Below are 26732 nucleotides of genomic sequence, written 5' to 3' on the forward strand. Positions count from 1 at the left end.
AACACGGTGGAATCCTCCGTTACGGCAGGTTCAGGAACACGTCCAGCAACTTCGGGAAGTTGGGCGTTCCGAGACCACTGACGGGATCCCATCTTTTTTTCACCGACTGTTAGCATATTGTTCATGTATTAACGCAAGGTGATAAATAAAGAAAAGGATAATAATACCCTGGAGCAGTGTAGAATCCTTCCGTCCCGCAGCCCGGGTTTGACCCATTCGTGATATCGTTCAATGCCCACGCATTCCGGTACAGAACCGGGTTGAGGAAGCCCAGCGGGCCCTTTCCTGCCGCGATACGTTTCTCGATAATGCGGTTGATCACGGAGGAGAAGATCGGAGTGCCTTTGTGTAATTATTATTAGTAATTGAATTAGGACGGAGATTGGTGGATGTGACTGGGGTAGGGTAGTAACGCACTAGCACTTGTTCCACCCTCGAGGATGAATTCTCCCGCGTTGTATTCGGCAATGTTGTCGCCGTTCGCTGCCACATCGGGGTACCCACGTCCCAGGCGGTTGTAAATTCCACCGTTTTTGCCGAAGCTGGCGTTGCCTTCGTAGTAGGGGTAGGGTGGGTTGTGGTTTTTGAAGTACCTGAATTCCGTTAGGCTGGGGCAAATTTTAGGTCGGAGGGACGTACTCTGCGACTGCTTCGGCTTGGTAGTCTGGGATAGTGTAGATGTTGCTGAAGCCACCGCCGGAGGAGAACGCGATCGAGTAAGGGTGGCCGGCCGGGTCGACGACGGCGCTTTCCCCATCCGCGATGGTCTTCCCGGGGTAAAGCTTCGTGGCGCCGACGTTGGTTACGTAGGGGCAACTAGTAACATTAAACATAGCTTTCAAATAAAGGAGAAGTATACATACGAGTTAGGGAACGCAGGACTGAAGATGGTTCCGTTTCCGAGACAGCCGTTGGTCGAGTCATCGCCTGGGGGACCTGCAACGCCGTCATCGCCAGATGCGAAGAGGATGGAAATTCCTTGGAGCCCGAGTTTCAAGAATCTATTATTGGTGTCAGCCTAAATATGTGTAAGCAGAGGTGATTGAGTTATACTCGTTGCATTGCCTCTGCTGATAGTAAGCAGGGAGGTCCGCCTCCTGGCCACCGTAAGAGACGGAGATGACGTTCGTGGGCTTGTAAACACCACACATCAACTGTCCCTTGTAACCACCGGTTGAATTATCCGGATAGGTTGGATCGAGGGTCGGGCTGTCTCCGCATTCTCCGTAGGCACAGTAGGTGCAGTACGACTGAATCATTAGCTCAATCCCAAAAGTCAAGTGAGCCAACTTACCCCATCAACAGCATCAAGAAAGGTGTTAAAGAAGCCATCCGTCTCAATCTCCCCACTTGCATAGTTAGAGTCATCTGTCTGATAGAGCGTAATGGTTTGAGGATAGACAATTGGATACGCGAGCTGAAAGTCCAAATCAGACTCCGCACCAGCATCAGCAACAGGAACGGGCGCTGATGCTCCATCGATAAATGCCGGCTTAGGGTGTGTCCCCTTCGGGATGTACGGAGTGAAGTTACGGAAAAAGAGATCCAGATCTTCCTGGGCGTAGTAGTCTCCTTCTTCGAAGATTCCAAGCGAGTTGCTGGCGCTGACGTTGCCGCTTGCATGAGGGATCTTGTACAGAGCGGCAACACAAGCAGGAGTAATGACCTCGTCGCAAGTACTGAGAGACGTCGCGTTAACTGATGTCTGCTTCAAGGGCTTGTACTTTTTAGTGTGCTTGGCAGATGGCCCCTTGGAGGTTAATGGCAGAAGAACTCCAGGCTTCACGAAGTCAATGTGTTGTTGGATCTTCTGCGGGACGCGGTACCTGGTCGTCTGTTAGTATACAATATGACTTGGCCAATTGGGCGGGAGGCATACTCTTCCGCTGCGAGAGTTTTGAAACCGGAGACCTTGTCGGTGTAGTGGTAATACTTGGTGTGGAGGAGGCTTTCCGCCTCTTTTGTAGTTGCATCAAACACAATCCAGCCTTTGTTTTGGGTGTGGATCAAACGAGACTCGTCCACACCGGATTCAATAAGCCAGTTTCGTACCGCATCAACGGTCTCATTTGACGGTGCAAAGGCGCCGTGTACCTCTTCTTGAGTCCAGAATTTGCCGTAGTTAGGCGACACAGAGTCGGACCTTGACTAGTTAGTTGGAATATTTTAGGGGGCAGGGAACCAACATACACGCTCATGAGATACTCATACGCGCGATCAAGATTGCTCTGCGTCAGACCGATGCGCACCAAGACATGCTCAGTGCCATTGACCCGCCCAATCTTCTCCCATTTCGATGGTGTACCAGATCGCCTCTCATGAATGACATGATCGGAGGTTGGCAAGGCTAGTGCAGAAACCGCGAGGGTCACACTGCAAAGTGTTGAGAAGAACCTCATACTGACTCCTTATCCCGTCTGTACTCTTCTCCAGTGTAATAGAAGTGGTGACCAACACATATCGGCAACCTCCTCTTTATGTTGGAAAGCCTCCGACGCAACTCCGTATACACTCCGACGGGGTTGCATCCTTTCGGCATCCAAATCATATTAGGCACGGGAACTAGCAACGCTTCACTTGAACGGACCCTTATCGGACCATCATGAATATATAGTTATGTAACTAGATGTATCTTATCCACCATTGTGACCAATGATGTCCCGAGATGACTGAAGGATGATTAAATGTCTTGCTTTTAGATGTCAATGGCGCCATGTGAGTGCGGACACCTGACGGGTGTTTGATTAATCGGAGAGGGGTACCCATGCATGCACGGGATAAGAGCCCTCACATTCTGCCCTGCCATGCCTAGCAAACCTAGCTATTTGTAGTTTAATTTACGTTGGTTGACAGATTGACAGGTTTGACCGCTATTAATCGTTATCAGAGGGAAGACTTCACCGAAATATAGAGACTTCTAATGGGAAAGTAATAACAGGGGATCGAGGTCTGGAAACTGCTAGGACAAAGATTAGATGACATCTTGTGGAAGAAGAGGAGGATATAAGCACATATATTTTTGCATGCATTAATAATAGCGATTCTTATCTATCATCTAGCCATCCGCACTAGAAATACTTGCTCGACAGTTGATATTTAAATAGGTGCTTTTATTATCGTGTATTCACAGCATACATAATTCACCTTCCCTTTCCGCTCTAGTACAGCGGACATTAGCGTCAATTTTGAGACCGCTGCAGTCTAGGCTGAATTTGCCGCCACTTTTCGCCGCCTGCCGAGATATCGGGACGTGGACTGTGCGTAAAAGTGCGTGGCATGAGCAACTGTTTTGGGGACAATAGGAGAACGAGCTGGCATTCTTGCTCCAAGCGATCTTCTATTAGAGCTCGAAATCTATCTTAGCAAAGTGTCGTGGCTCCTCAAACACACAGAATGAGAATTTGAAAGCCCAGTCTGCATCACTACACATAATAGAACTATCGTATTTGAACATTGATCTTACACAGGGAATCCAATTTCAGTAGGAAAGATTATCGAGACGTCCTTTATTCGAGGTCACACACGGCAATTCGACTACAGGACTATCAACCGAAATCTGACCTGATAACAATTATCTGGCCACGATGGACAAGATATAACAGGCAAGCTGCTAGAAGCTGATGTACATGTTGGACCTAGTCGTTGGATACAGCTTGTGCCCCGCAAGGGGGAAGGGGCATAGCATGACACAGCCAGACAGACGCTTGCAGGCATTCCTTGGAAAATAAATCCGGCTGGTTGGCACGTTCATAGCATTATTCGTGGATTTTTCGCGCTAGTATCCAAGCAACACACACTACCTCTTAACCATAGCGGCACCCTTTGCCTCACAGGAGCACCTGATTTATTTAGCAGCAAGTTGGCTACTAAATTTTGAACGGACTTGTACAACCTACAGTGTAGGACATAAACGGGAGACTACAGAGTGTAATTATGTCTTATTCCGATACTAGATTTAGAAAAACATGCATTGAGATTGCAAACGAGTGCAGATACGTTTGAAAAATCTATCAAACACACCTAGCTGCAGTAGCCTAACCATGCCAGTACTCTAGTTTACAGCCATAGATCTCAACAGTCTGTTGGAAGGACACACTCGTAGGCCTGAAGCAATGTTAGCTGAGATGGTACCTAATAGTAGCGCTGCACAACCCACATCGTTCCGGATATATCCCTCTTCGCATTCACATCCCGGGATGCAGGTAAGCGGACAGGAGGTAGGGTTCGGTTCAGAACATGTTGCAACACAGGATGTGCCACAGATAGAGAACACCTCATTTGATCCCTAGATATAAACTCTCAGCTTGGTAAAAGAGATGGTACAAATGTAATAGGTTCATACACAATTGGGTGTGGCAGCAGTCAGAAGTGGGGTGCCTAGAAGGCCGAGGGCGAAGACGATCGAAAATGTCTTCATGCTTGTGTGGGGGTCTTCTGTCAAAGAGTTCACTGTTTACGATGCGCGGTTCTGGGGTAGAGGATTATTTTAGCAGAGCATAGAGGAATTTGGGGGTTTTTATAGGTTTTGAAAGGCCCATGCTGAACGTGAGTGACATAGTCTGAATGCACTAGTTTGGTTTTCACATTCCACAAGATGTAACTACTTGAATGGTGCGTAAAGATTTTTATTGCTGTCAGTGGACCTTGGAATTCTGCTATTTCACTAGTATGCTAGGATATCCCTAGTTGCTTGACAAGAAGCAGCAGTGCTGGTCACATATTTGCCACGAGCGGGCCAATAGATGGCACTAACGATCTTTTCGCACTCGGATGAAATATATTGATCTTGTTAGTGGTCCTGCGATGTCAGACAGCCCGCTACAATAGCGTACCATCACAGTATCCGGAGTAGATAGCTCACAAACTGCGGGCGCTGTTTTCAGGCGCTGGATAACCTCATTGATTGGGAAAAATAATCCGAAAGTGGGGAGTCTCATATGCTGCGGGCTAAGATGTCAGTGTGGCAAAACTTATGAGGCCCATCGGGTAATATATCAGAATAATTTTTGGGAAGCTGACCCAGTATTTTCTGAACCATGATTAGCCATGGCGTCTATTATTTTAGGCTTTATTCTATTTTTCAAAGTACTGTTTTTATCTCTTGCAGGGCCGATTAGTACCAAGGAAATATTGAATCATGTGTATGAGGTCAGTCCGTGTCTGGATTTCTCTAAATTATATCTTATCTGACCTATTTTTCCATCTCCAGTTTGACACTACTGCACCAAGTTCTGAACCCGCTTGTGCAACTGATGGCTCTTAGCCAAAACACCTATGTGATAGTGTCTATAGTACATTGCCACAAGTGGGTGCATGTGTGGAAGTCAATACGTGTACCCAGGCCATTCGAATTTTCTTGAGATTAGCCAAGATTTCCAGAGTCATTCATTGGCAGGAATATATTATGAGAGGGGTTGAAGCTGAAGCTGAGGCTGGAGGTGGAGCCGGAGCTGAAGGTGGAGTACGAGCTGAAAGATTGTAAATGGGGCAACCGGGGCAAATATTGCCAACTATTATTCTCACTAACAACCCCTGACCACCGGTCTTACTGTTACTTATCTTGTTAGCTAGTATTTACTCAGGTCAATCACTACTAGTGATTCCAAGTCTTATGTTGTCTGATAGTGAGTAAAATTATATATATAGACACATATTTCTGGATGCCTTCGTCTCTATTACCTCCGCCAAAAACCCCTACGTGTGGCGAGCTTTTTCATCTACTTTCTGAGTCTACTAGTAATATTACTGCCAGGGGTATAACCTACTCAAGATACAGAAGCTCGACGCCCATGTTTGGATTTGTTTTACAAATTTAATGTTTTGATTCGGTAAACAAGAATACATATACATCCTTGCTTCTCTTATTCTCGAATAGTCGTGGTCATTGTTAGGATGTCCCGTGGCTCATAGTAGCATTTCGTTGATATCATGATACCTCCCATGGTTAGTAGAAATAATTTCGTATTCATAAAGTGCAAAATAAGGGGCTTTAATTGTTGGCGTAATTATACCAACTTTTCTCAATCTACACTCACAACTTCACGCACCACTACGTTGAAAAGAAAGAATAAATGAGACAGAACTGATGTATTTCTACTATAGCAGGATATCCCACCTAACAATCTTCTGGAAGAACACAATCCCCAGTCTAGAGCCAGATTAGCAGAGAGAATTCATATTAATTGTATTGTAGGGTACCCACACTGTCCACGACATAAGCTTGTTTACATGTACAACCTATCACACAGTTGTAGGTGAGGTAGAGAGGCTCTGGGTCATCACAACTCGGGGGACATGTTGAGCCACATTTTGACCACTGTGCATTATCTCTCTGATCATGACCTCATAACTTGTGAACTTGGTAGCTGGTTTAGGTATGTAATGATCTTAGGCATCGCTGGGCACCCGTCAGAAGGGGAGTCCTAGAACTAAGAGCAAAGAGGAGTGACAGAGCCTTCATGAACAAATGTTCGGATATAATATTGTGGACTGATTCCTGTTTGCAGTCCAGGGTGACTGCATACCACATTGTGCAACAATGGTTGAGGGGTATTTAAGATGGTGAACTAAAATGGTCATAATCTGAGGCCTTCGAAGGTTATGTGATAAGGATCAGATGTGTGATGAAAGTTGATTGTCAGAGTTAATAATTGTCGATCATGTAACATGTGGCGTACAGAAGCGGGTCAGCATTCAATATATGTGATCAAATGTGTCCCTTGTGATATTGAACTCAAATAGAAATGCTGTCGGATCAATAGTATCTGCTCTATGCTTTTCTATAACAATGATTGACTGCGGAAGTCCTGGAAATATGGGAAAATGTGTCATATAAAACGAGGAAGTCGTCAATGGAGCATTACAAGGTTTCTTTTTTTCCTTTTTCTTTTTTTTTTTCTGTCTTTTTTCTTTTTTCGTATACTATATCAAAAATATATTCCTATATACTCGATTAAAGCTCAATGTCGCCTATGTGGTTGCACCCTGCCCTGGCACTTGACTGGGTCTCTGGTGCCTTTTGTGAAACACCTTTCGCCTGCTCAGCACACTACACATTTGAAATGCAGACTTTAGCATGGCTATATGTTTAATATGCAGTGCAGATTCAAAGAGATAGATTGTGATCAAACAATTAACCAATCTAGGAATAGCTTCCGGCTACAGTATTCTGTACACTAGCTCGCCTCAATCCTATAACAGTATATGCCCTCAGCTTCTAACATTCTGATGGAAGAATGCATTCACCGGCCTCGACAAGGTTAGTTGAGATAATGTATATCAATGGTAGGGGACTCACACTACTCAAGACATAGCCATCGAGACACTGACATCCTATCACACATGTAATAAGACATCCAATCTCCGTTGTAGAAGTGCATGTCGGGGGACATGCAGAACCACACGTAGTATACTCCGCGTTCAGTCCCTACATAAAATTCAGCTTTCAGAACAGAATTATCCAAGGGTATAAGGTTCATACACAGTCGATTTGTGCGGCAGCAGTCGGAAGCAGAGTACCTAGAACTCCAACGGCGAAGAGGAATGAAAAGTTCTTCATAATGATATATCTTAGATCACAGGATCTTCGTACCGTTCTTCAAGTAATATGCCAGTGTCCCCGTAAGGCCTGGCGGAAATTGTCAGTTTTTATATCTTTGTTAGGCATGATGACAGGATCAGGATTATACGGCCCGGTCAGCATAACTCACCCCTTCGGGAATGCATGTACATGCTGATGAGGTTTATCACATTCCTCCACGTGTAACCAGGACAATTGAGCTGTGAAGGCATCAACTAACTAGACGAGAGCTTACAGACTGCTTGAGAATGTCGCGTGATAAGGCCTGATAGTGTGAAAAGAGGTGCCTTTGCAGTTTGCTAGCTTGTCAAATAGCAACAAAACAACACTACCTGCTGAAAGTGAACATCATTGTGCATAACCCATCTTCCCGGGTGAATGGAAATAGGCGTTCTGAGAAGTATGAAGTCACGAGGAATCTGCTAGCTCGAGGAGGCTGGGTACCCAAGGATGAGTCTTCTGCACCCGGTTATAGACTAGTGGCATCTGTACAACATGCCTCTGATGATCGACAAAATACCCCGCCCCAATAACGAGACTTTGTCACAAAGAAGAAAAACCTTACTTGATAGCTGGTTTCCTCAGACTTGAAAAAGGCCAACGGGCTCTTACCAAGTGGAAAGCTTTTGTTTTGTAGGTATGATAGTGATGCAGTGTTGCCTACACGAGTAAGCTCGAGAATGAACCAGGCCCTTATCTGGGACCACCTAGCAAAACCAATCAAGTCAAACCAGGAGTGACGAGTAAGGAGATCCCACCAGTAGCGTATGAAGAATGGCAGCCAGTCGTCCGTTGCCCCTGCTGTGTGCTATCGTTATAAGAAAAGAAACGAGAGCTGAGATATGTGCACCCGTGACAGAGTTCAATTGCTTTTCCTACCCCGCTCCTTATCACACCGCCGCTATAACAGGAACAAATAAGACCGCTTGTGTACTCGTCGGATAATATATCTGGTCGACAGAATAGATTACACTGTCCTCTCACCCTCGAAGTTTAATCACGATATTTAAAATTGGTGCAGCATCTTGGACAGAAGAATTACTATCACAAAATAACCAAATGCGAGGACCTCCTACTCCGCCTCCTTCCCCATAATCTTCCCCGTAATCTTCCCCAATTCCTCCACCACAATCTCAGAAATGCTCAAAACTGACGTCGCCGAATCCATCTATGTCAAAAACGGGGCATTCATAACCATTGAACTGAATATACACTGGCTCATTCCACCGAGAATATACTATCCATGCCCTACTCGCTCAATGGCAATTTCGAATTCAACCTCGGCCGCGGCAATAGAATAATGTTTAAGATCTTCCTCGCCACCGCTCGAAACACCGCTTCGCGTAGTTGCTTCTCGTCGCCTGACGCCAGTACAGTTTGAACTACCACGTAGGGGTTTTTATTGCGCCTTCGGACTGGGATGCCCGGCGCTGCAGGGCATTGATGAGTACCGAGAAGCGGGTGTTGTCTAGATCGTGCCAGAAACCTATAAAGCCTTGTTTGTGGTGGTCTCGAAGTCCAGTGTATTCGATATCAGTTATTGCAGCCTGGGAGGCTTTCAGGCAAGGCCTCGATAGCTGGAAAGGTATCTCTGTGTTGGTCAAACGGTTGGGTACCATACCTTTTGTTCCCTTACAAAGCCACCTCAATTCTGATGTGCTCGTTAATCAGATCTCTCTTTTCGTGGAGCCTGTCTTGACATTTGAGTAATACTACATCCGCCTATGTGGAATCAGTTCTGCTGCGCACAAGTTTGAGACATCGTCCAGAGTCTGTCCCACAGATTCTTATTTGATCCATTTATCGCAATTTGCTGAAGAGGCAATTGAAGCTTCAGTAAACATGCTCGAACTCGTCGTCCAAACCTGCTCATCAGTCAAGTGTTTTAGGATCGCCCCTGTTCGATGCCGGCTATACATATTCTGCGCCTCGATATAACTACTCAAGGCAAGTTTCAAGCTTTTGCCTCATTCTCGATACTACTGATTCCCAGGCCACCCTCAGAAGAAATGAAGAAGTTGACGGCAGTTCATTAAGTCTTATTTTGAAGGTCATTGATGGCATCAAGCAAAATGCCCCAGGCGATATCCACATATTTAGGCGCTACGCAGTTCTGCTGGAAATTCTCGTTAATGCAGCGGTGCGCACATCGCAGCCAGCCACAACCCCGCGCAACAGAGTGGATAATAGCAGTCGTACATTTACGGGTCAATCAAAACATCTTTCCTTTGGGATTAACTGCTCAGATTTCGGGCAAGACTGGATATGGGACCCCAGGTTATGGGAAATCTTGCCTGACATGGTCGGGTTGGACATTTTGAGTGTTGAATAAATTGATTCAATCTAATACGAGCTTGTTATGAATACAGCAGGGCCTGGCTGTTAGAATATAAAGATAACAACGCGACGTTCATGTAATATATCTCTGCGGAATGTTTGGGGGTCTCAAAACAGACATGATATATCCTGTCATTCTGCATATCGCGTCTTGACAAACCCTATATTATATAGTAGCCCTTGTTCGCACTATATCCAGCCTCATAGCGGAGCAAGCTCCCCCCCTTCACTCCCCACCCTTCTGCCTCTCACCCTCCACCACCATCCTCTCCTCCCCAGGAAACCTAGGTGGACCCCCCAAACTACACAAAACCGCCTCCCCATCCGCCGTCAACCCATCCAACACCCCCAACTCTTCCGCTCCAAACCACCTCGGCATAACCCACACCCGAAACGGAATCAACCCTATAATCAGAATTGGGAACCCTATGGCCGCAATAGTCTGAGAGATAGCCACGCACGCAGCGACCCCCACAACCTGGCACATCACGTAAAATACAATCTTCCGCTTCGGAACACGGAGTAATTCCTCATTTCGCGGGATGAACCGGTCCTCCCGAAGTAGAAAGATGATCTTTTGCAGGATACCGTTCGATTCAATGGAGCCCCAGCCTACTATTAAGAAGACACCCGCGAACACGGCGGCCGGCATGGTGTGTAGGACTATCAGGAGGGGACCTGTCATGGTGCCGATTATGGCCAGGCCCATTAAGAAGTGGGAGATGCGTTGCTCGATTACAGCTGTGAGGGTAGTGATGGGATTGCGGAGTTCGGTGCATCCGGAGTCGTCTGGGTTCGAGGTGGGGATGATGTGGAGGGTTGTTTGGGTGACGGTTAGGGACGTGGTGTGGACGGGGGCCTGAGTTGGTAGATTGTTTAGTATGGGGTTTGTGTACGTGGGGGAAAAGTGAGTTGGGGTTGTACCTGTGGGACGAGGCCGTTCGGCATTGGGATGCCGGTGATTCCGGCGATGAAGGTGGTGCAGCCTAAGAGGAAGAAGTCCCAATGGAAGCCGGCTGGTTTCTTTAAGGGGTATTGTCTGCTTTGAGCACCAAGGCTGCTGACATTCTGTTTCGGGGTTAGTATCGAAAATCGGGAAAGTGAATGTCATGTTGACTGGGGATTGACTGACTTACATGGTCATAATAGAAGAGCAGCATGACCAAGAATCCAAAAGGTAGGGCTGCAAATATCCATTTTGTCTCCAACTCCCAGAAATGAATCAGCCAACCACGCGGCTGTGTCGGATAAAATGCCCGAGTTATGGGCACGAATGAGATACCGGTCTCCTTGAGGTTGCCAGGGATATGTGCGAATCCTACCCAGAAGATGGTTCCAACCTGGTTGAGAGTGAGTGTAAGGTCATCAGAATTGGATAAGGGGTAAATCTTACTACATAAGCATAATCAGCCAGTAGTCCACGAAACCATGGTCGGCAGATTGTGCTTGAGCCCAGCAACTCAAGTCCGTATACTGTGAAGAAATACAGAATGGCGATCATGCAACTCATGAAGCCTGCGGTCGGCCCGTAGACAGTGAACTCGTTAACGAGCTCTTCGACGCCCTTTACTGCTCGGCTTAGTACTAATCCCTGCAAAAAACTAGTCTCCATCAGACTTACTGCAATAGATAATCCCAACATATGCGCCAAATGACTCAGATGAAAAGTCGGTCACATAGCGCATATAGTCGCAGAGGTTGCACACAGCAACAATCCAATGGAAGATCGCCGCCCAGATAGCAGTCCAGCACATGAAGTTAGCGTATATGGAGGGCTCGTATATGACTACAATATCATATATAGTGTAGTTGAACAGCGATATTAGTCCAGTGATACCGACGATAGTAAGTGGTTGTGCGCCCAGGACGCTGAACACCATAGCTGCGAGTGCTGAGGAAAACAGCGCTTCATTGATGCCGTAGAACTCTCCGGTTCGGCGATACATATCCAGTGTGTAGGCGATAGCCGGGAGAATACTGAATTTGTTAGAAAGAAAAATACCAAAGTGGCGTATTCAGGGACCTAGAACCTACTTAATGAAGTATATGCGAATGGTACTTGCAATGGTTCGATAAGTGAGCGCATCTCGAATATCACTCCAGTAGTAGGGAAGTCGCCGACGGACATCGTGATACATGCCTCTGCATGGATTCAGAACACGAAAGCGTCTCCATCCTGTCCGGTTGTCATAAGAGTAAGTATATGGACTCTGCCTACTAAGGTACTTGGTGTCGGGCATGGTGGTTTGATTATTGTCATGTATAGGACAGGGACGGTAGGAAAAGACGGTCTCTTATTTATACTATTGATTATTGGGCCTGTGCCAGACCTGAAACCCTTTCGCTTTTACACATCTCCCAACCGATCTAGCCGATTCTGTAGGGTCGAGAGGGAAAGTTCTCATGTTGGGGTGGACGGTCAACTGCCCTTGGATGATGCGTCAACACAACATACTGCTCGCAACCTTGGAGAGAACAAGACCTGACTCTAATGTTACCTGCTATCTAACCCACACATTCTAAATATATATTATCGTCCTGTCGACCTTGCTAGAGCAAAGAACTATCTTGGATAATTGGGTTGAGCGATGAGAGAAACTTAGTCAGCAATTCTGCCCGAGCAGAATCTGCCCTTCTTGGCATCCCAGAGGTAGCCGATAGCCGAGTAAAGACCCTCTTCATAATAGTATGATCTCAGTATCTTCAGTAATAAGCCATTGTTGAGGGATAATGGACTCTGTAGCACTACCCCTTGTTTCACAGTTGTCGAACATCCTTCAAAACCCAATCTTTCCGGCGCATCTTCAGTCGGCCGTACAGGCTGTCCGGCAGAGTCAGGATAGGAAGCAGAAGCGTGCAAGTAAGGACGGTGGCTCAGAAGAAGATGGCGACTCGCAGCTCTTCCTCAGAATTGAAGCTTCATTAGTCCATAAGGAGACAAGTTCAGCGCAAGGAAGCAGGTTAACCTTGGTAAATATCAGATTTTCACCGACGATTCCGACCTTGCCTGACTTTGCCTAGGGACACATTGATCTTCGAAGTGGGAAGGCAGTGCCGTTGCCACTCACTCCGGTCTCAACGCCTGACTCTAGGGTAGGCTTACTTGGTGCCCAATAGTACAATGATTCGAGTAACAGGTTTTACAGATTAGCACAGAATATGCTACTACCACCATTGACTCCAACAAATGCCGTGATAACGAGGACGCTCAGAGCTACCCCAACAAGCGGCGCAAAACCATAAGCGCCCTTCGACCAGCAAAGGCGACCACCATTCATCCAGACAGATCAGTTGATTGTGAGTACGAAAGCTTATCCTCAGCGGCCGCTGCCGATTCCAGTGGATCCAAGCCTTCTGTGCGACAGGTCCACAGTGACACCCGCTTTCCGCAACGAAAGAACCCACGGCAGGAGTATTCGTTGCCTGTTCTGGAACCGACCTCGGCCGATAAGCTTATAGCAGGGATATGGCGACAGTTACATTCGCCTGTAAAGCTGAGTCGTCTGCCTTCGGTATGATCCTGTTAGGAAAGGAAGTATGATACAAAGGCTAACAGGATTCAGATCATACAATCCAATACGGACATCCGAACCGGTGTCAGTCTTGAGGTAACCGTCCCGAGAGCATTAACATGAGCTTGACTAACAGGAGAAGGTCTTTCGAGAGGTCAACACCCTATGTCTGAAATACTACAACCAAAGCCAATCTTCCCGTGCTCTGGAAATGATCGTCCAAGCATACTGGGTAGAATGTTTCGAAGCACGCGTTGCCGTTATCCGACTAGAGAAACCCCAACTATCAATCACAGATGCGCGAATGATGGCTCTGAAGGAGGCTTGCATGGTTCTCGATTGGAAGGAAAAGGATCTTCGTAATCGAATGTACTGCTTTCGCCTCTCCCATCGACTGATTGCAATACTAATGCATACATAGGGCTATCTGGCGCGGTTACAAAGAAATCAAGGACACAGGCGGCTGGGCATGTCTCATATTCGCAAGTACCGGCATATATCGATTCTGCAAGTATCGCACGGAGTTCGGGGAAGGATTGTTTACCCGCCTACGGCATTTGCGATCTAGCTTCGAGGTAGCGGCTGACACTCTTCACCCGGGATGGCGGGACCTGCTGCAAGTTATCAGGCAAGATAACTCGATCGCATATCACGGCCATCCGCATGAGTGGGTAACCATGTCTGAGGAAGTAGCTGTCCCTCTGCCTTCAACATACGCACATCTCAACCTTCCTCAAGGGTTTCATTACCAGTTCATCGACGTGTGTGTACTAGATCACGCTGTATTTGGAAATCATGATCCACGTCATGTCCCGGAGCTAGATCCCGATCTGTGTCTTGTATGCAAAGCAAGGCAGTCAGATGAGATTGACAAGAATCAATGCCTGTGTTTTCCAGCGTTATTCGGTGGCGTTCGTCATCCGGTGCCAGTCCAGGTATTTCGGACGTCGACTGGGAAGAACAATGGCGTTATTGCGCGGTGTGTGAGTTATTTGTTTTCTTTACCTGAGCATAGCGCACCCCTCTCTTTGGCAACTTACTGACGCAGAAGTAGAACTTCGAACGCGGAACCGTCATCGGCGAATTCACAGGCCTCATCACAAACGGCATAGAAGGAGTAGACGTGATGCTAGGTGGCTCACGTGGTCGAACATATCAAATATATCAGGGGCAGATGGGCAATTTCACCCGATTCATCAACCACTCGTGTCGACCGAATAGCCAATTTCAACGGTTCTACTGGAGGGGCATGGAGCGCATAATTGTGGTCTCACGGGGCATTATGGCAGGAACTGAAATCACTGTCGACTATTCGGATAATTATTGGCGCCAGCTGAGCAAGAAATGTCTTTGTGGGGAGTCATGTTGTCGATTTGCTGGGAGGGAGGGATAGCGGTTACTAGTATCTTTGCACAGTCCTGATTTGGCGTCAGAGAGTGAACATTCAGCGGATCCGGATTCAGGGACCTAGTGCACCCATAACATGCGATAACAGAGGATAAAGAGCAAGAATGGCAACCACAATAAATATAACCCTGTAGATAGCAACTTCAATCAGGGAGTCTCATATAACTTTCCTCGAGATACCCTATCACCTCCCAACGCCTAATCTCCTGCCATGGAGTCATTCGAGCACCTCACTGTTGTACCTCCCCATCTCGTACATCTTGCATCTCAACCCCTAAATCTTGTCCCCGACGATCCCCAGTCACCCTCACCACCCGCAATACTGCCCCCTCATTCTCCTTCCTTAAATCATGATCCCTCACAAACAGTGTTACCACCGACACCAACCTCGCAAAAGCAATAAACATCACCCAAACCATCCGCAGCGCCCGAAAAATACATCTCTCTGACAGCAACCTGCTCACTGGCTTCAATACCACTGATCTTCTCCACAATCTATGTCGCAATCGTACTTTCCATTCTCCATTCGAGGAGTCTAAAATCATAGATATTTAGACAATCGAAAAGGCTACTGGTTGTTGATACACTGGAAGCTTTCACAAAGAAAGGAATATATATATTCATAAACGTGTGTTAGAGCAACACAACACATCAGTAGAGATATGTACACTCTAGTACAATCTATCTAAATAAATCTATCGATCAAGCGATCTATCACAATCAATGATGATCATGAGTACATGTACAACACCCTTACTCATCAATGGCAAACCGATCCACAAAGCGGAAAGTGTAGAGTCCCTTCAGGACCTCCTTGGCGATCTTCTCGGTGGTCTCGCTCGAGCCAGTGTACACACCAGAGCGGGAGGTATCAATACCAGCGTTCTTGAGCGCAGCGCTACCGCTACCCACAGCAGCCACGGGCTTACCGTACCTGAAAGAGTCGACCAGGATCTGGTAAGGTCTGGCAGGAGGGTAGAGAGTAGAGGTGGCGGTAGAGTTCATCTGGTTAGCCAGGGAGGGAGAGGCAAAGAGGCTCTGGACACCGTCGGCGATGATGAGGGCATCGAAATCGATAGCGTCGGACAGGGCGTAGGTGGTGTTGACACCATCGGCGTAGGCCTCGGTGACGATGTTCAGGTCGACACCAGCGGCAGAGAACTGAGCGGCCATGGCCTGACCTTGCTTGATGGACTCGGGGTGAGAGTTAGAAGCGAGGAAGCCAACCTGCAGACCTTCGATGCTCAGGAGGGGCTTGCCGAAGGTACCGACGTTGGAAGTCTTGTTGGAGGTGTAGTAGGTCGGGTTGGGGGAGGGCTCATCAAGACCAAGACCACGGGCAACGCGGACGGCAAGGTTGTTGTTGACCATGTTCAGCTGGTTGACAACGTTCTTGCGAACGTGGGGGCTGTTAACCTTGGAGTTCTCGAAGACAATGGCGTTGACAACCATCTGCTGCTCAGCGGGGATCAGAGAGTTCCAGAACATGGCGGGCTGGGACCAGTGGTCGTGGAAGGTCGGGCTGGGCTCGCGGATGAGGTGGCCAGAAGCGTAGCGGTAGGGCGAGGTGAAGAAGCCGTGGCCGTGGGTCTGGTTGGCTTGCATGGGGTAGCCATTGCTCATGGTGTTGGGTGTGTAGGCCCAGTTGTTGGTAGGGATCTGCTGCTGACCGAAGCCGTCACGGTTGTTGTTGTGAACGGGCTTGCGAGGACGGTTGACGGGGATTTGCTCGAAGTTGGGACCGCCGTGACGGGTCAACTGGGTGTCCAGGTAGGAGAACAGACGGCCTTGCAGCAGGGGGTCATCGGTGAAGTCAATGCCAGGAACGACGTGGCCGGGTTGGAACTATAGAAATTAGAAGTTGACTTGAAGCTTAAAGCAACGGGGGATACATACACCAGCCTGTTCAACTTCAGCAAAGTAGTTGGTGGGGTTGGCGTTGAGCTCCATCATTCCGAGAGGAGTGTAAGGGACAACCTCCTCAGGGACCAGCTTGGTGGGATCCAGGAGGTCGAAGCCAAAGCGGAGCATGTCAGCCTCATCCATGATCTGGGCTTGCAGCTAGAGGATTGTCAGCGACCGAGATCATGAGTGAACAGGAGCCGGATTGGGGACTAACCTCGTATTTGGGGTAGTGACCGTTGGCGATCGCATTGTACAGATCCTGACGGTGGTAGTCGCTGTTCTTACCAGCAGCAGCCTGAGCTTCATCCCACACCAGACTGGCAACACCCTGCTGGGACTTCCAGCGGTAGCGAACCACCTTGGAGGTGCCATTGGCAGCGACAAAGCGGAAGCTGTGGACACCGTATCCGTTCATGTGGCGGAAAGAACGAGGAATACCGTTACCAGACATCAGCCACAAGGCACTGTGGAGGGCAGTGCTCTGCTGGCTGAAGAAGTCCCAAGCGGAAGTGTGAGCAGTCGCGGCCTGAGGGATCTCATTGTTGGGCATAGGCTTGATGGCGTGAACAAGGTCGGGGAACTGGATGGCATCCTGGATGAAGAAGGGGGCAAAGTTGATTCCGACGATGTCTAGTAGGGACACAATTGTTAGCATGTACGACAATTATTATTGTGTGTTGTGATACAAAGCATACCATAGTTACCCTCATCAGTGTAGAACCGACAAGCATGACCGTGAACATCACGCGCGGTATCGACACTTCCACGGAAACCGACAACAGTAGAGAAGCGACAGAACATCGGAGTCTCCTTTTCATTGGCACTCAAGAAATCGGCAGCCGTGACGTTGGACCAGTCGGCATAGGACTTGAAAGTACCATATGCACCGGCACCACGGGCGTGGACGACACGCTCGGGAACCTAATTGAACAAGAAAACTTGGTCAATTCATTGTTACACACTGTGGCAGCTACTATACTTACACGCTCATGGTCGAACCGTTGGAGCTTCTGACGGAAGATAAAATCCTCCAACAGGGTAGGTCCACGGCGACCGGCCTTGAGACTGTACTGGTCGGAGATCGGGGTCCCGAAGTCGGTAGTCATGTAGCTACCGGTATCATTAACATAGAGAGTGTTGTCAATGGTCTGTTCCGTGACCTCAATGGTATCGCCAGCATTGTCCTGCTCCTGAGTGAAACTCATTTTACCCGACAGGTAGGGGCATTGAGCCCCAGCGATACCAGCAACAGCTGGCAAAAGCCAGAAATGACGCATGGCGGAGGAAACGAAGACGAAAAGAATTCAGAATGCTGGGATCTTCCGAGAAGCCTCACCAAGGGGAGTCCCCTCGGGTCCTTATATCGGCTTCCATGGCGAGGCCGGTAAACAGCCCACGCGTCTTAGTTAAGCTACGAATCCAGAATTTGAGTCGATTTACAGCCAAACGGCGTCGGGACTTGGTAATCCGGACCTTCCTGTTGGGGAGACGAAGGGGCTCCACCAGGGTCATGCAATGTTGATCACTCGATGTGATGAGACGAGGAACGCAATGGGCTCAATCAAGAGAGATCACCACAATAAGTGACAAACTGGTACTCGGTGACAAGAACAAGTACCTTCTGCATGAGGCTAATCGGAAAGTACACCCACGTTGAGTTAGCACATGGGATTTCTATAGGCTACTAATGACTTCGCTTCATACCAATTTCGGAGATTTAGTGTTGTGCCTGCTGCAAGCCGAATAGAAATGCGCTGAGAGCGGGTGGCTTGCAGGCATGCCAAGGCCGTGGGTTAGGCGTGGGTTACTTCAGCAAGCGGTTCTGGACACGCGCTGCTTGGTAAGAGGCCAAGCCGATGAACATCATTATCTCCACCGACTTGGTTTCAAGAGGTTAGGGCTGGTGGCCCGATTGGTGCGGCTGCTTGGTAATCCCCGGAATCTGGATCGTTCCGCCGGTTCCACAGCCAGACCAGCTACCCAGACACTCTATCTACATGTTGCGAACGAGGTTTCTGCACGTTTCTGAGCTCTGGACCTCTCCCAGTTATTAATCGGCCATCATCCCGTGCCTTTCACCAGGTGCGTCATCCAGTGTGGGAGGATCGCCGATGGAAAGATGACAATTGTCAGAGAAAGGGCTGGTCAGGTCATCACCCGCCCACGTGATCGGGTCTGGAGCAGTGGGGGGTTAAATGATGAATAATAACTGCTACTAATCAATGAATGTCACTAATGAAGGAACCCCCAGAGTTATGCAATGAGTAGTTCGCTACGAGTGTCTTCACTAAACCCCCTTTGTAATACGGCCAGCCTGGAGGCATCTAGTTGGTCTATCATGACGCGCGACGTCGCACGGTCCTTCACTAGAGCACCAGTCTGGCTTGACTCTCTCTAATCCTCGATGCTGGCTGGCTCTCTCCCCGCACTTGCCACTCTTAGTCAGTTGCAGTTCTGCATCTCTGGCACCACCCAAACTTCCTCAATTCTCCAATCGTTCTGGCTGCAATCCTTTGACTCAGCAGCCGATGACCAAGCACCTCCCCGGATTTGCAGATCCTTGCGGGGTGAGTAATCCGGCGAATTCGAGCTGCCGCAATCCGGGTGCTACGAGGGCGTGTGACCGGGCCATTTCGGGCCAGACAGAGAGGGGTTGATGAGGGGAAAGTGCAGAGGGGAAACCCTATATAAGGTGCATCCCAGGGACAGGCAAGGGTGTGACTGGAAAAGTTTATCGTGGCATCATCATTCTTGTCTGAGAACCATCATCCATCCCATCAGACATCTGCCATAGACATCACATCTCCGCATATCCACATCTAATATCCAACCATGGCCGAGGCTAAGTGTCCTTTTAGCCAAAGCAGGTCTAACGCCAACGTTGCTGGTGGAGGCACCCGCAACACTGACTGGTGGCCTGATCAGTTGAACCTGGGCATTCTTCGCCAGCATGCTCCGGCATCCAACCCTTACGAGCGGGACTTCGACTACACCGCCGCTTTCAACAGCCTCGACTACTATGCCGTCAAGAAAGACCTCCATGCCTTGATGACCGACTCGCAAGATTGGTGGCCTGCTGATTTCGGTCACTATGGTGGCCTGTTCATCCGCATGGCCTGGCACAGTGCCGGTACCTACCGGGTCTTCGATGGCCGCGGTGGTGGTGGTCAGGGTCAACAACGGTTCGCTCCTCTCAACAGCTGGCCTGACAATGCTAGCTTGGACAAGGCTCGTCGCTTGCTGTGGCCCATCAAGCAGAAGTACGGAGCAAAGATTTCCTGGGCGGACTTGATGCTGCTGGCCGGCAATGTGGCCCTGGAGTCAATGGGCTTCAAGACATATGGATTTTCCGGTGGTCGTGCAGACACATGGGAGGCAGATGAGTCCGTCTACTGGGGAGGAGAGTCAACCTGGATGGGTAACGACGTACGTTACTCTGATGGCTTCCCGGGAGTCACCAAGCATGGTGCGCTCTCTGGGGACGAACCACCCCATCGCAACATTCACACCCGCGACCTGGAGAAGCCGCTGGCTGCATCGCACATGGGTTTGATCTACGTTAATCCCGAGGGTCCCGATGGCAACCCAGACCCGGTTGCCGCCGCCCGCGACATCCGCACCACCTTCGGTCGCATGGGAATGAACGACGAAGAGACGGTCGCTCTGATCGCTGGTGGCCACAGTTTTGGTAAGACACACGGTGCCGCTCCATCTGATAACGTCGATGTTGAACCCGCTGCTGCTGGTCTCGAAAACCAAGGGTTGGGCTGGTCCAACCGCTACCAGTCCGGCAAAGGGCCACACGCCATTACCAGCGGTATCGAAGTGACCTGGACCAAGACTCCCACCAAGTGGAGTCATGCGTTCCTCGAATACTTGTTCCGTTTCGATTGGGAACTCACCAAGAGTCCTGCGGGCGCCAACCAGTGGCAGGCCAAGAACACCGAGGCCATCATTCCCGATGCCTATGACCCCTCCAAGAAGCACCTCCCTAAGATGCTGACAACCGATTTGTCGCTCCGTTACGACCCCACCTACGAGAAGATTTCCCGGCGCTTCTTGGAGAACCCTGACCAGTTCGCCGATGCTTTCTCTCGCGCTTGGTTCAAGCTTCTCCACCGTGACATGGGTCCCCGAACCCGGTACATTGGGCCTGAGGCACCAACCGAGGATCTGATCTGGCAGGATCCCATCCCGGCTGTCAACCACACTCTGGTTGATGCAAACGACATCGCTGCTCTGAAGCGCGCTATTCTCGACACTGGATTGGACAAGTCCAAATTCGTGTCCACCGCCTGGGCCTCCGCATCCACCTTCCGTGGCACCGACAAGCGCGGCGGTGCGAACGGTGCCCGCATCCGCCTGACACCCCAGCGCCAGTGGGAGGTCAACAACCAGCCATGGTTGGAGGAGACTTTGTCCACGCTCGAGAAGATCCAGAAGGACTTCAACGACCGGAATTCCTCGACTGGAAAGAAGATCTCCCTCGCCGATCTCATCGTCCTGGCTGGTTGCGCGGCTATTGAAAAGGCTGCCCAAGAGGCCGGCCACTCCATCACCGTTCCCTTCACCCCCGGCCGCATGGACGCCAGTCAAGAGCAGACCGAGGTGGAATCTTTCTCTCACCTCGAGCCTGTGGCTGATGGATTCCGCAACTATGGAAAGTCCTCGTCTCGGGTGCGCGCTGAACACTATCTCGTCGACAAGGCACACCTGTTGACGCTCACTGCGCCCGAGATGACCGTCCTGGTGGGTGGCCTGCGCGTCCTGAACACCAACTACGATGGATCGAAGCATGGTGTCTTCACCTCCACTCCCGGTCGCTTGACGAATGAATTCTTCACCAACGTCCTTGACATGAACACGGCCTGGAAGGCTAAGGATGGTGGTCGCGATCTGTACGAGGGTACGGATCGTAAGACGGGTCAGCCGAAGTGGACGGCGACACGGGCAGATCTGGTCTTTGGCTCGCATGCTGAGCTGCGCGCTCTGGCCGAGGTCTATGGAAGCTCGGATGGACAGGAAAAGTTTGTCAAGGACTTTGTTACCGCTTGGGATAAGGTCATGAATCTGGATCGCTTTGACCTGAAGACCTCGGGTATTGCACGCTCCAAGCTGTGAATAGTGCTTTGCATCCGTTCAAATTGATTTAGTTAGCATGAGTAATGAAATAGTTAATGAATGACTTTTGTTGGATCTCACCGTTATTAATTGGTCAAACATACCTTATCCTAGATGGATCCAATGTAAATGAGTGCCATGTAGAGCTACTTCCATTTTCAGGTTGCACAGGTGCGCCTTCCCAGTTACTTTGTTGTTCCGGCGGGTTTTCAACCGGGCAGGTCACAAGCCATTCTCGGGTTATATTGTCGAGCTGTCGAGCCGTCAAGAGACTGACCTGGCCGGCCTGTTGAGACAAAACTCGGGTTTCTTTATTTCAGCAGATGAGATCAACCTCAAAAGCCATGACTTTCCATCTCCTTATTCTACTCCTCATCTGCCTCTTCGCAGCAGCCTTCTCCGTCTCGGAAGTGGACGTTGCAATCATCGGCGCAGGCTTATCCGGCCTCTCCGCAGCAAAAGACATCGCCGCCGCTGGTAAAACCTTTGCCATACTTGAAGCCCGCGATCGTGTCGGAGGTCGTGTCCTGAATGTCGAACTTCCTGGCGGTATTGTCGAGGAAGTTGGGGCCGAGTTTGTGGGTCCAACGCAGGACCGAGTCCTAGCACTTGCAGGTGAACTGGGGCTAGCTACCTATCCGACCTATAACACAGGCAATTGCACTTTCCTGAGAAACGGTACAATTACAAACTATACATGTGAATTGGGTAGTGCTAGTCTTCCGCCCTTAGCCACTGAGACTTTGATCGAGGTGGGAACACTCCAGCAGCAGCTTAATGCCCTCGCCGCCGAAATTGATGTTCGGGCACCATGGGATCATCCCAACGCCTCTATGTGGGATACCATGACTCTGGGGACCTTCTTCGCCTCGCAGCTTACATTGTCTGATGCGAAGTTTCTTCTCAATACATTCGTTACTGGGGTTTTGGGTACCGAGACTAATGAGCCCTCGTTGCTGTATACGCTCGCTTATATCGCGGCGAGTGGGAATGAGACGGAGGTGGGAACACTGGATCGGCTTATTGATGTGGTTGGGGGTGCTCAGGAGAGTCGGATAGTTGGCGGGACCCAGCTGATAGCGTTGAGGTTGGCGGATAAATTGGGAATAGAGAACATTCACCTTTGCAGTCCTGTTCGGAGAGTGGAACATAACAACGGGCAATACATGATTATCTCAAATGAGACTCAGATCATAGCAAAGCGAGTCATCGTCGCAATGTCCCCTCCTATGGCCGCACGCATCTCCTACGACCCACCCCTCCCCCCAGCACGAGATCAACTCACTCAGCGCATGGGCATGGGATCAATAGGCAAAGCAATAGTCATCTATCCCACACCTTGGTGGCGTGAGCAGGGGCTGAATGCGCAAGCACTTGCCGATACCGGCATCATCCACATAACGTTCGACAACACCCCGGTTGATGAATCCGTTGGTGCTATCATGGGGTTCATCCTTGGTGATGACATGAGACTAGTGGACAAGATGAACGAGACAGAGATTGAAGCAGCAGTCATTGACAGCTTCGTAGGCATGTTTGGTCCACAAGCTGCGCATCCCGACCATGTGATTGTTCAGCGCTGGGACTGGGAAGAGTATTCCCGCGGTGGACCAGTCGCTTATGCGCCTCCTAGTGTGCTCACTGATTATGGTGAGTATTTGAGGGAGTCAGTGGGTGGGATTTACTTCGCTGGTACGGAGGCGTCATACTATTGGACTGGGTATATGGATGGGGCTGTGCGGTCGGGAGAACATGTGGCGGCGGAGGTGTTGAGATCGTTGGAGTGACCAGTTATTCTCAGTTCCTTTGTTCAGAAGGTATTGGGGTATTATTATTATAGGGAAGGGGGTCGTCTATATGGTCTTGGCGACTAATGGCAGTTGCTGCTTTCGTAACTTCATGGTAGTTTCATGGAACAGCCAAGTGGTGGTCGAGTCCGTCCGCAGTAGTATTAAGAACTTCGTCTGCTCAGTTTATATATTGCCCTAATAGTACTGATACCCTGAATAGCACGCAGACTATCTACTAACTCCCTCTAACAATCTCCAATCCTTTATACCGAAGATATATATTGTTGAGACGTCTATCTGAGTTACCCCTGCTTCTTGGTGGCTATAGTGTCGATATATCGGTAGGTTGGTCTACTTGGCAAACGTTCCAACATGTATTGCTTCATCATGCAAGCTAAGCGCAACCAGTCGTTCTGACAACTGAGTCGCATGACTACAGGGCTATAAGAGACTACTCCGGGCAAGTCCAGGAACCGAGAAGATTACCCCTGTGAACTGAACGGAGTCCGCAAGGTTCTGCTTTAATCTCATTGCTCCGGCGATCTGTTCGATGGGGCGCCAGCTGGCCATTTTGATAGCCCGGGCGGCTCGCTGTCAAATCATAGCAAAGGAAGGCCCGCCAGACCCACTGCAAACAAAAGCACTGATGCCCCACCATATATCTGCTCGGCAGCTGAGCTGAAAGTTGAGCAGTCATGTCTCTTGAGAGTTCTTCAGCTCCTTTTCCCTCTCTATTTGACCACCTCGCACAGAGAATCCTCTCCTCTATGCATGGAACACTGCATGATTTCCGAACTGTGAAAGCAACCCGTTCTAAACAAAGACAATGCGATTGATAAACGCCAGAACCCTCGGATTGGAGGAATTTGTGGGCCAGAATATTCCTAGATACGCTATCCTGTCTCATACTTGGGGACAAGATGAAGTCACCTTCCAGGACATGCAGACGCCAACTGCCACCAAGAAATTGGGGTACGCCAAAATCAAGCATTCCTGTGAACGGGCTCTGCAAAATAGTCTAGGCTATGTATGGGTGGATACCTGCTGCATCGATAAAACGAGCAGTGCTGAACTTTCTGAAGCCATCAACTCTATGATGGCATGGTACGCGGAGTCCGAAATCTGCTATGCATATCTAGCAGATGTACCCCCAAAAATTGATGGAAAGCTTGATGAAGCCGCCTTTTCGCGGAGTCGATGGTTCACTCGAGGATGGACTCTTCAAGAGCTCATCGCACCAGCAGAACTCATATTTCTGGCTCAGGATTGGTCAGATCTATCCGCGAGGGAGACTTTGGCTGATATTATAAGTGACATTACTGGCATTAGTACCTCCTTTCTACTAGTGAGGCTGCACAATGAAGATCTCAAATTCGATCTTATGTCAACAAGCATCGCGGAACGAATGAGCTGGGCATCGAACCGTGAAACAAGTCGAATAGAGGACATGGCATATTCTTTGCTGGGTATTTTCCAAGTCAACATGCCCCTCTTGTATGGAGAGGGATCTGCTGCTTTTCGAAGACTACAAGAAGAGATCATAAAATATTCCGACGATCAATCATTGTTTGCGTGGAGCTTCAGAGCACCAGAACATGATTTGAGTCATAAACGACCATTGTCTATATCTCAGTCATTGCTCTGGGAAATGGTTTTTATCTTCAAAGACTACGCAATTCCCCCAGAAACCTCTGGAGCAATGCAAATTGATTTCTCAGATATCGATGGGATGCTCGCGGAGTCCCCAGCAGCATTTCGGGATTGTGGCAACATAGTTCCATGCGACGTCAAGAAGCCGACCCCTCCCTTTTCGATGACCAACAAGGGCCTAAGCATAGAACTGCCACTCTTTCGACTCACAGACGGCTGTTTCGTTCTGCTTCAGTGCCAATCCAAGACGGACCCGACTAGGCTAATCGCCGTGCCGTTACTGAAGATATACGATACCTACAGCCGATCAAAACGAGGGAACTACGTGGCCGATCATGCAGCCTGGTTTAGATGGCCCCGTAAACAGCTTTACTTTTTCCCTGATACTGATGCAACATATGCAGGCATCATGAATATGAATCGGCCATGTTATTCCGTCGTTATAAGACGTCTTCCGCCTAATCTTGGGATAGTGGACGTACTCCCATCGAATTCTGGCCGGCGGTCTGATTCAAGAGTCGTCTTCACAAAAGCCACTGGAGACCTTGGCTTCAATACCAAAGTCGTTTTTGTTTCGCTCCAGGACATGGATGACAGCAGTCTCTCGTTCATATTGGCTATTAAAATGGGAAAGCCCTTCTGGAGCTACGGTCCCAATTGGGATGCTACCATCACACCTTAATTGTTCCTTCCTCCTCCAAGTAATGACAGTCCAACGTTCGAGGACTTGGAGAACTCATTGCGACAGCAGCACTTAGTAACTAAGCCCTCGATCCCTTATTCCGTCAACATAACGGCACAAGCTTTGTCCCAAAGCGGAATTTACATGATTGATATTATACCCAGGCCCCTTGACAGGAAACAGACTGATCTAGAAATACATAACTTGGAATACTGGATGGGTCTCCTGCGCCAGGGCTTCAAACGTGACTCACTCGTGGAGAGCGTTTATCGCAATTGGCTTGATTACTTGTGTGACAGAGGCATTCAATTTCTTCAACAGCTTGCGCTTTCACCTTTGTTCTATACCTTTCCCATTGACCACTTAGCTAAAATGTGTGTTTCACTGACTATGCCAGTATTAACACACATCATCTCCTATAGGGAATGTCTGACGGCTACTAGCTATCAAGGTTGTCTAGCAGCTGTCTTTCGAAAGATGCGTCAAACAGCTATGGCTTATAAGTTCAGCTTCGCAGCAGTTGTTTCGGCAAGCTGTTTACTACTTAGCAATCCTTCCGCTATACGCAGAATATGCATCTGGGTTCTGAAGTATTCACGTTCGCGGGGTGTCCTGAAGATGCTGTTGTTGTACTTCATCTGCAAATGTATTCCAACAAAGACGCTATTGTCTCTTGCTGGTGAAGAGGAAACCTATCAAGAAGATTAAAGACTCAACTTCTTTTTTGCTATCAACAATTGAATATTATT

The 26732-nt window shown here is 49.0% G+C and overlaps 9 protein-coding genes across 9 annotated transcripts; 5 read left to right on the forward strand and 4 right to left on the reverse strand.

The window, feature by feature from the left end:
* Window positions 1-19: 19 nt before the first annotated feature.
* On the reverse strand, window positions 20-2399 carry AKAW2_20367A (S53 family peptidase; the record flags this gene model as incomplete). The annotated part of the gene is made up of 9 exons (XM_041685072.1): window positions 20-92; window positions 168-342; window positions 418-593; window positions 640-816; window positions 864-1001; window positions 1054-1250; window positions 1295-1826; window positions 1880-2143; window positions 2191-2399. 9 exons carry the CDS (start codon window positions 2397-2399, stop codon window positions 20-22), a joined length of 1941 nt encoding a protein of 646 aa, XP_041539193.1.
* A 4817-nt stretch (window positions 2400-7216) lies between these two features.
* AKAW2_20368A (trypsin inhibitor-like cysteine-rich domain-containing protein) lies at window positions 7217-7558 on the reverse strand (the record flags this gene model as incomplete). Its single annotated transcript, XM_041685073.1, has 3 exons — window positions 7217-7249; window positions 7298-7426; window positions 7481-7558. The coding sequence occupies 3 exons, from the start codon at window positions 7556-7558 to the stop codon at window positions 7217-7219; spliced, it is 240 nt and encodes a 79-aa protein (XP_041539194.1).
* A 2584-nt stretch (window positions 7559-10142) lies between these two features.
* Window positions 10143-12156, reverse strand: AKAW2_20369A (anion exchange family protein; the record flags this gene model as incomplete). The annotated part of the gene is made up of 5 exons (XM_041685074.1): window positions 10143-10984; window positions 11049-11256; window positions 11310-11485; window positions 11538-11893; window positions 11951-12156. The coding sequence occupies 5 exons, from the start codon at window positions 12154-12156 to the stop codon at window positions 10143-10145; spliced, it is 1788 nt and encodes a 595-aa protein (XP_041539195.1).
* A 490-nt stretch (window positions 12157-12646) lies between these two features.
* AKAW2_20370S (SET domain-containing protein) lies at window positions 12647-14821 on the forward strand (the record flags this gene model as incomplete). Its single annotated transcript, XM_041685075.1, has 7 exons — window positions 12647-12886; window positions 12938-13009; window positions 13063-13428; window positions 13480-13524; window positions 13571-13797; window positions 13850-14411; window positions 14483-14821. 7 exons carry the CDS (start codon window positions 12647-12649, stop codon window positions 14819-14821), a joined length of 1851 nt encoding a protein of 616 aa, XP_041539196.1.
* Window positions 14822-15588: 767 nt separating this feature from the next.
* On the reverse strand, window positions 15589-18017 carry AKAW2_20371A (uncharacterized protein; the record flags this gene model as incomplete). The annotated part of the gene is made up of 5 exons (XM_041685076.1): window positions 15589-16680; window positions 16732-16896; window positions 16955-17370; window positions 17436-17661; window positions 17724-18017. The coding sequence occupies 5 exons, from the start codon at window positions 18015-18017 to the stop codon at window positions 15589-15591; spliced, it is 2193 nt and encodes a 730-aa protein (XP_041539197.1).
* A 1555-nt stretch (window positions 18018-19572) lies between these two features.
* On the forward strand, window positions 19573-21861 carry AKAW2_20372S (catalase/peroxidase; the record flags this gene model as incomplete). The annotated part of the gene is made up of 1 exon (XM_041685077.1): window positions 19573-21861. One exon carries the CDS (start codon window positions 19573-19575, stop codon window positions 21859-21861), a length of 2289 nt encoding a protein of 762 aa, XP_041539198.1.
* Window positions 21862-22205: 344 nt separating this feature from the next.
* AKAW2_20373S (flavin monoamine oxidase family protein) lies at window positions 22206-23648 on the forward strand (the record flags this gene model as incomplete). The annotated part of the gene is made up of 1 exon (XM_041685078.1): window positions 22206-23648. One exon carries the CDS (start codon window positions 22206-22208, stop codon window positions 23646-23648), a length of 1443 nt encoding a protein of 480 aa, XP_041539199.1.
* Window positions 23649-24477: 829 nt separating this feature from the next.
* Window positions 24478-25983, forward strand: AKAW2_20374S (uncharacterized protein; the record flags this gene model as incomplete). Its single annotated transcript, XM_041685080.1, has 1 exon — window positions 24478-25983. The coding sequence occupies one exon, from the start codon at window positions 24478-24480 to the stop codon at window positions 25981-25983; it is 1506 nt and encodes a 501-aa protein (XP_041539200.1).
* A 144-nt stretch (window positions 25984-26127) lies between these two features.
* On the forward strand, window positions 26128-26691 carry AKAW2_20375S (uncharacterized protein; the record flags this gene model as incomplete). The annotated part of the gene is made up of 1 exon (XM_041685081.1): window positions 26128-26691. One exon carries the CDS (start codon window positions 26128-26130, stop codon window positions 26689-26691), a length of 564 nt encoding a protein of 187 aa, XP_041539201.1.
* Window positions 26692-26732: the final 41 nt, after the last annotated feature.

This window comes from Aspergillus luchuensis, chromosome 2 (genome assembly GCF_016861625.1).
Source record: "Aspergillus luchuensis IFO 4308 DNA, chromosome 2, nearly complete sequence".
In the NCBI taxonomy this organism is placed as follows: Eukaryota; Fungi; Ascomycota; class Eurotiomycetes; order Eurotiales; family Aspergillaceae; genus Aspergillus; species Aspergillus luchuensis.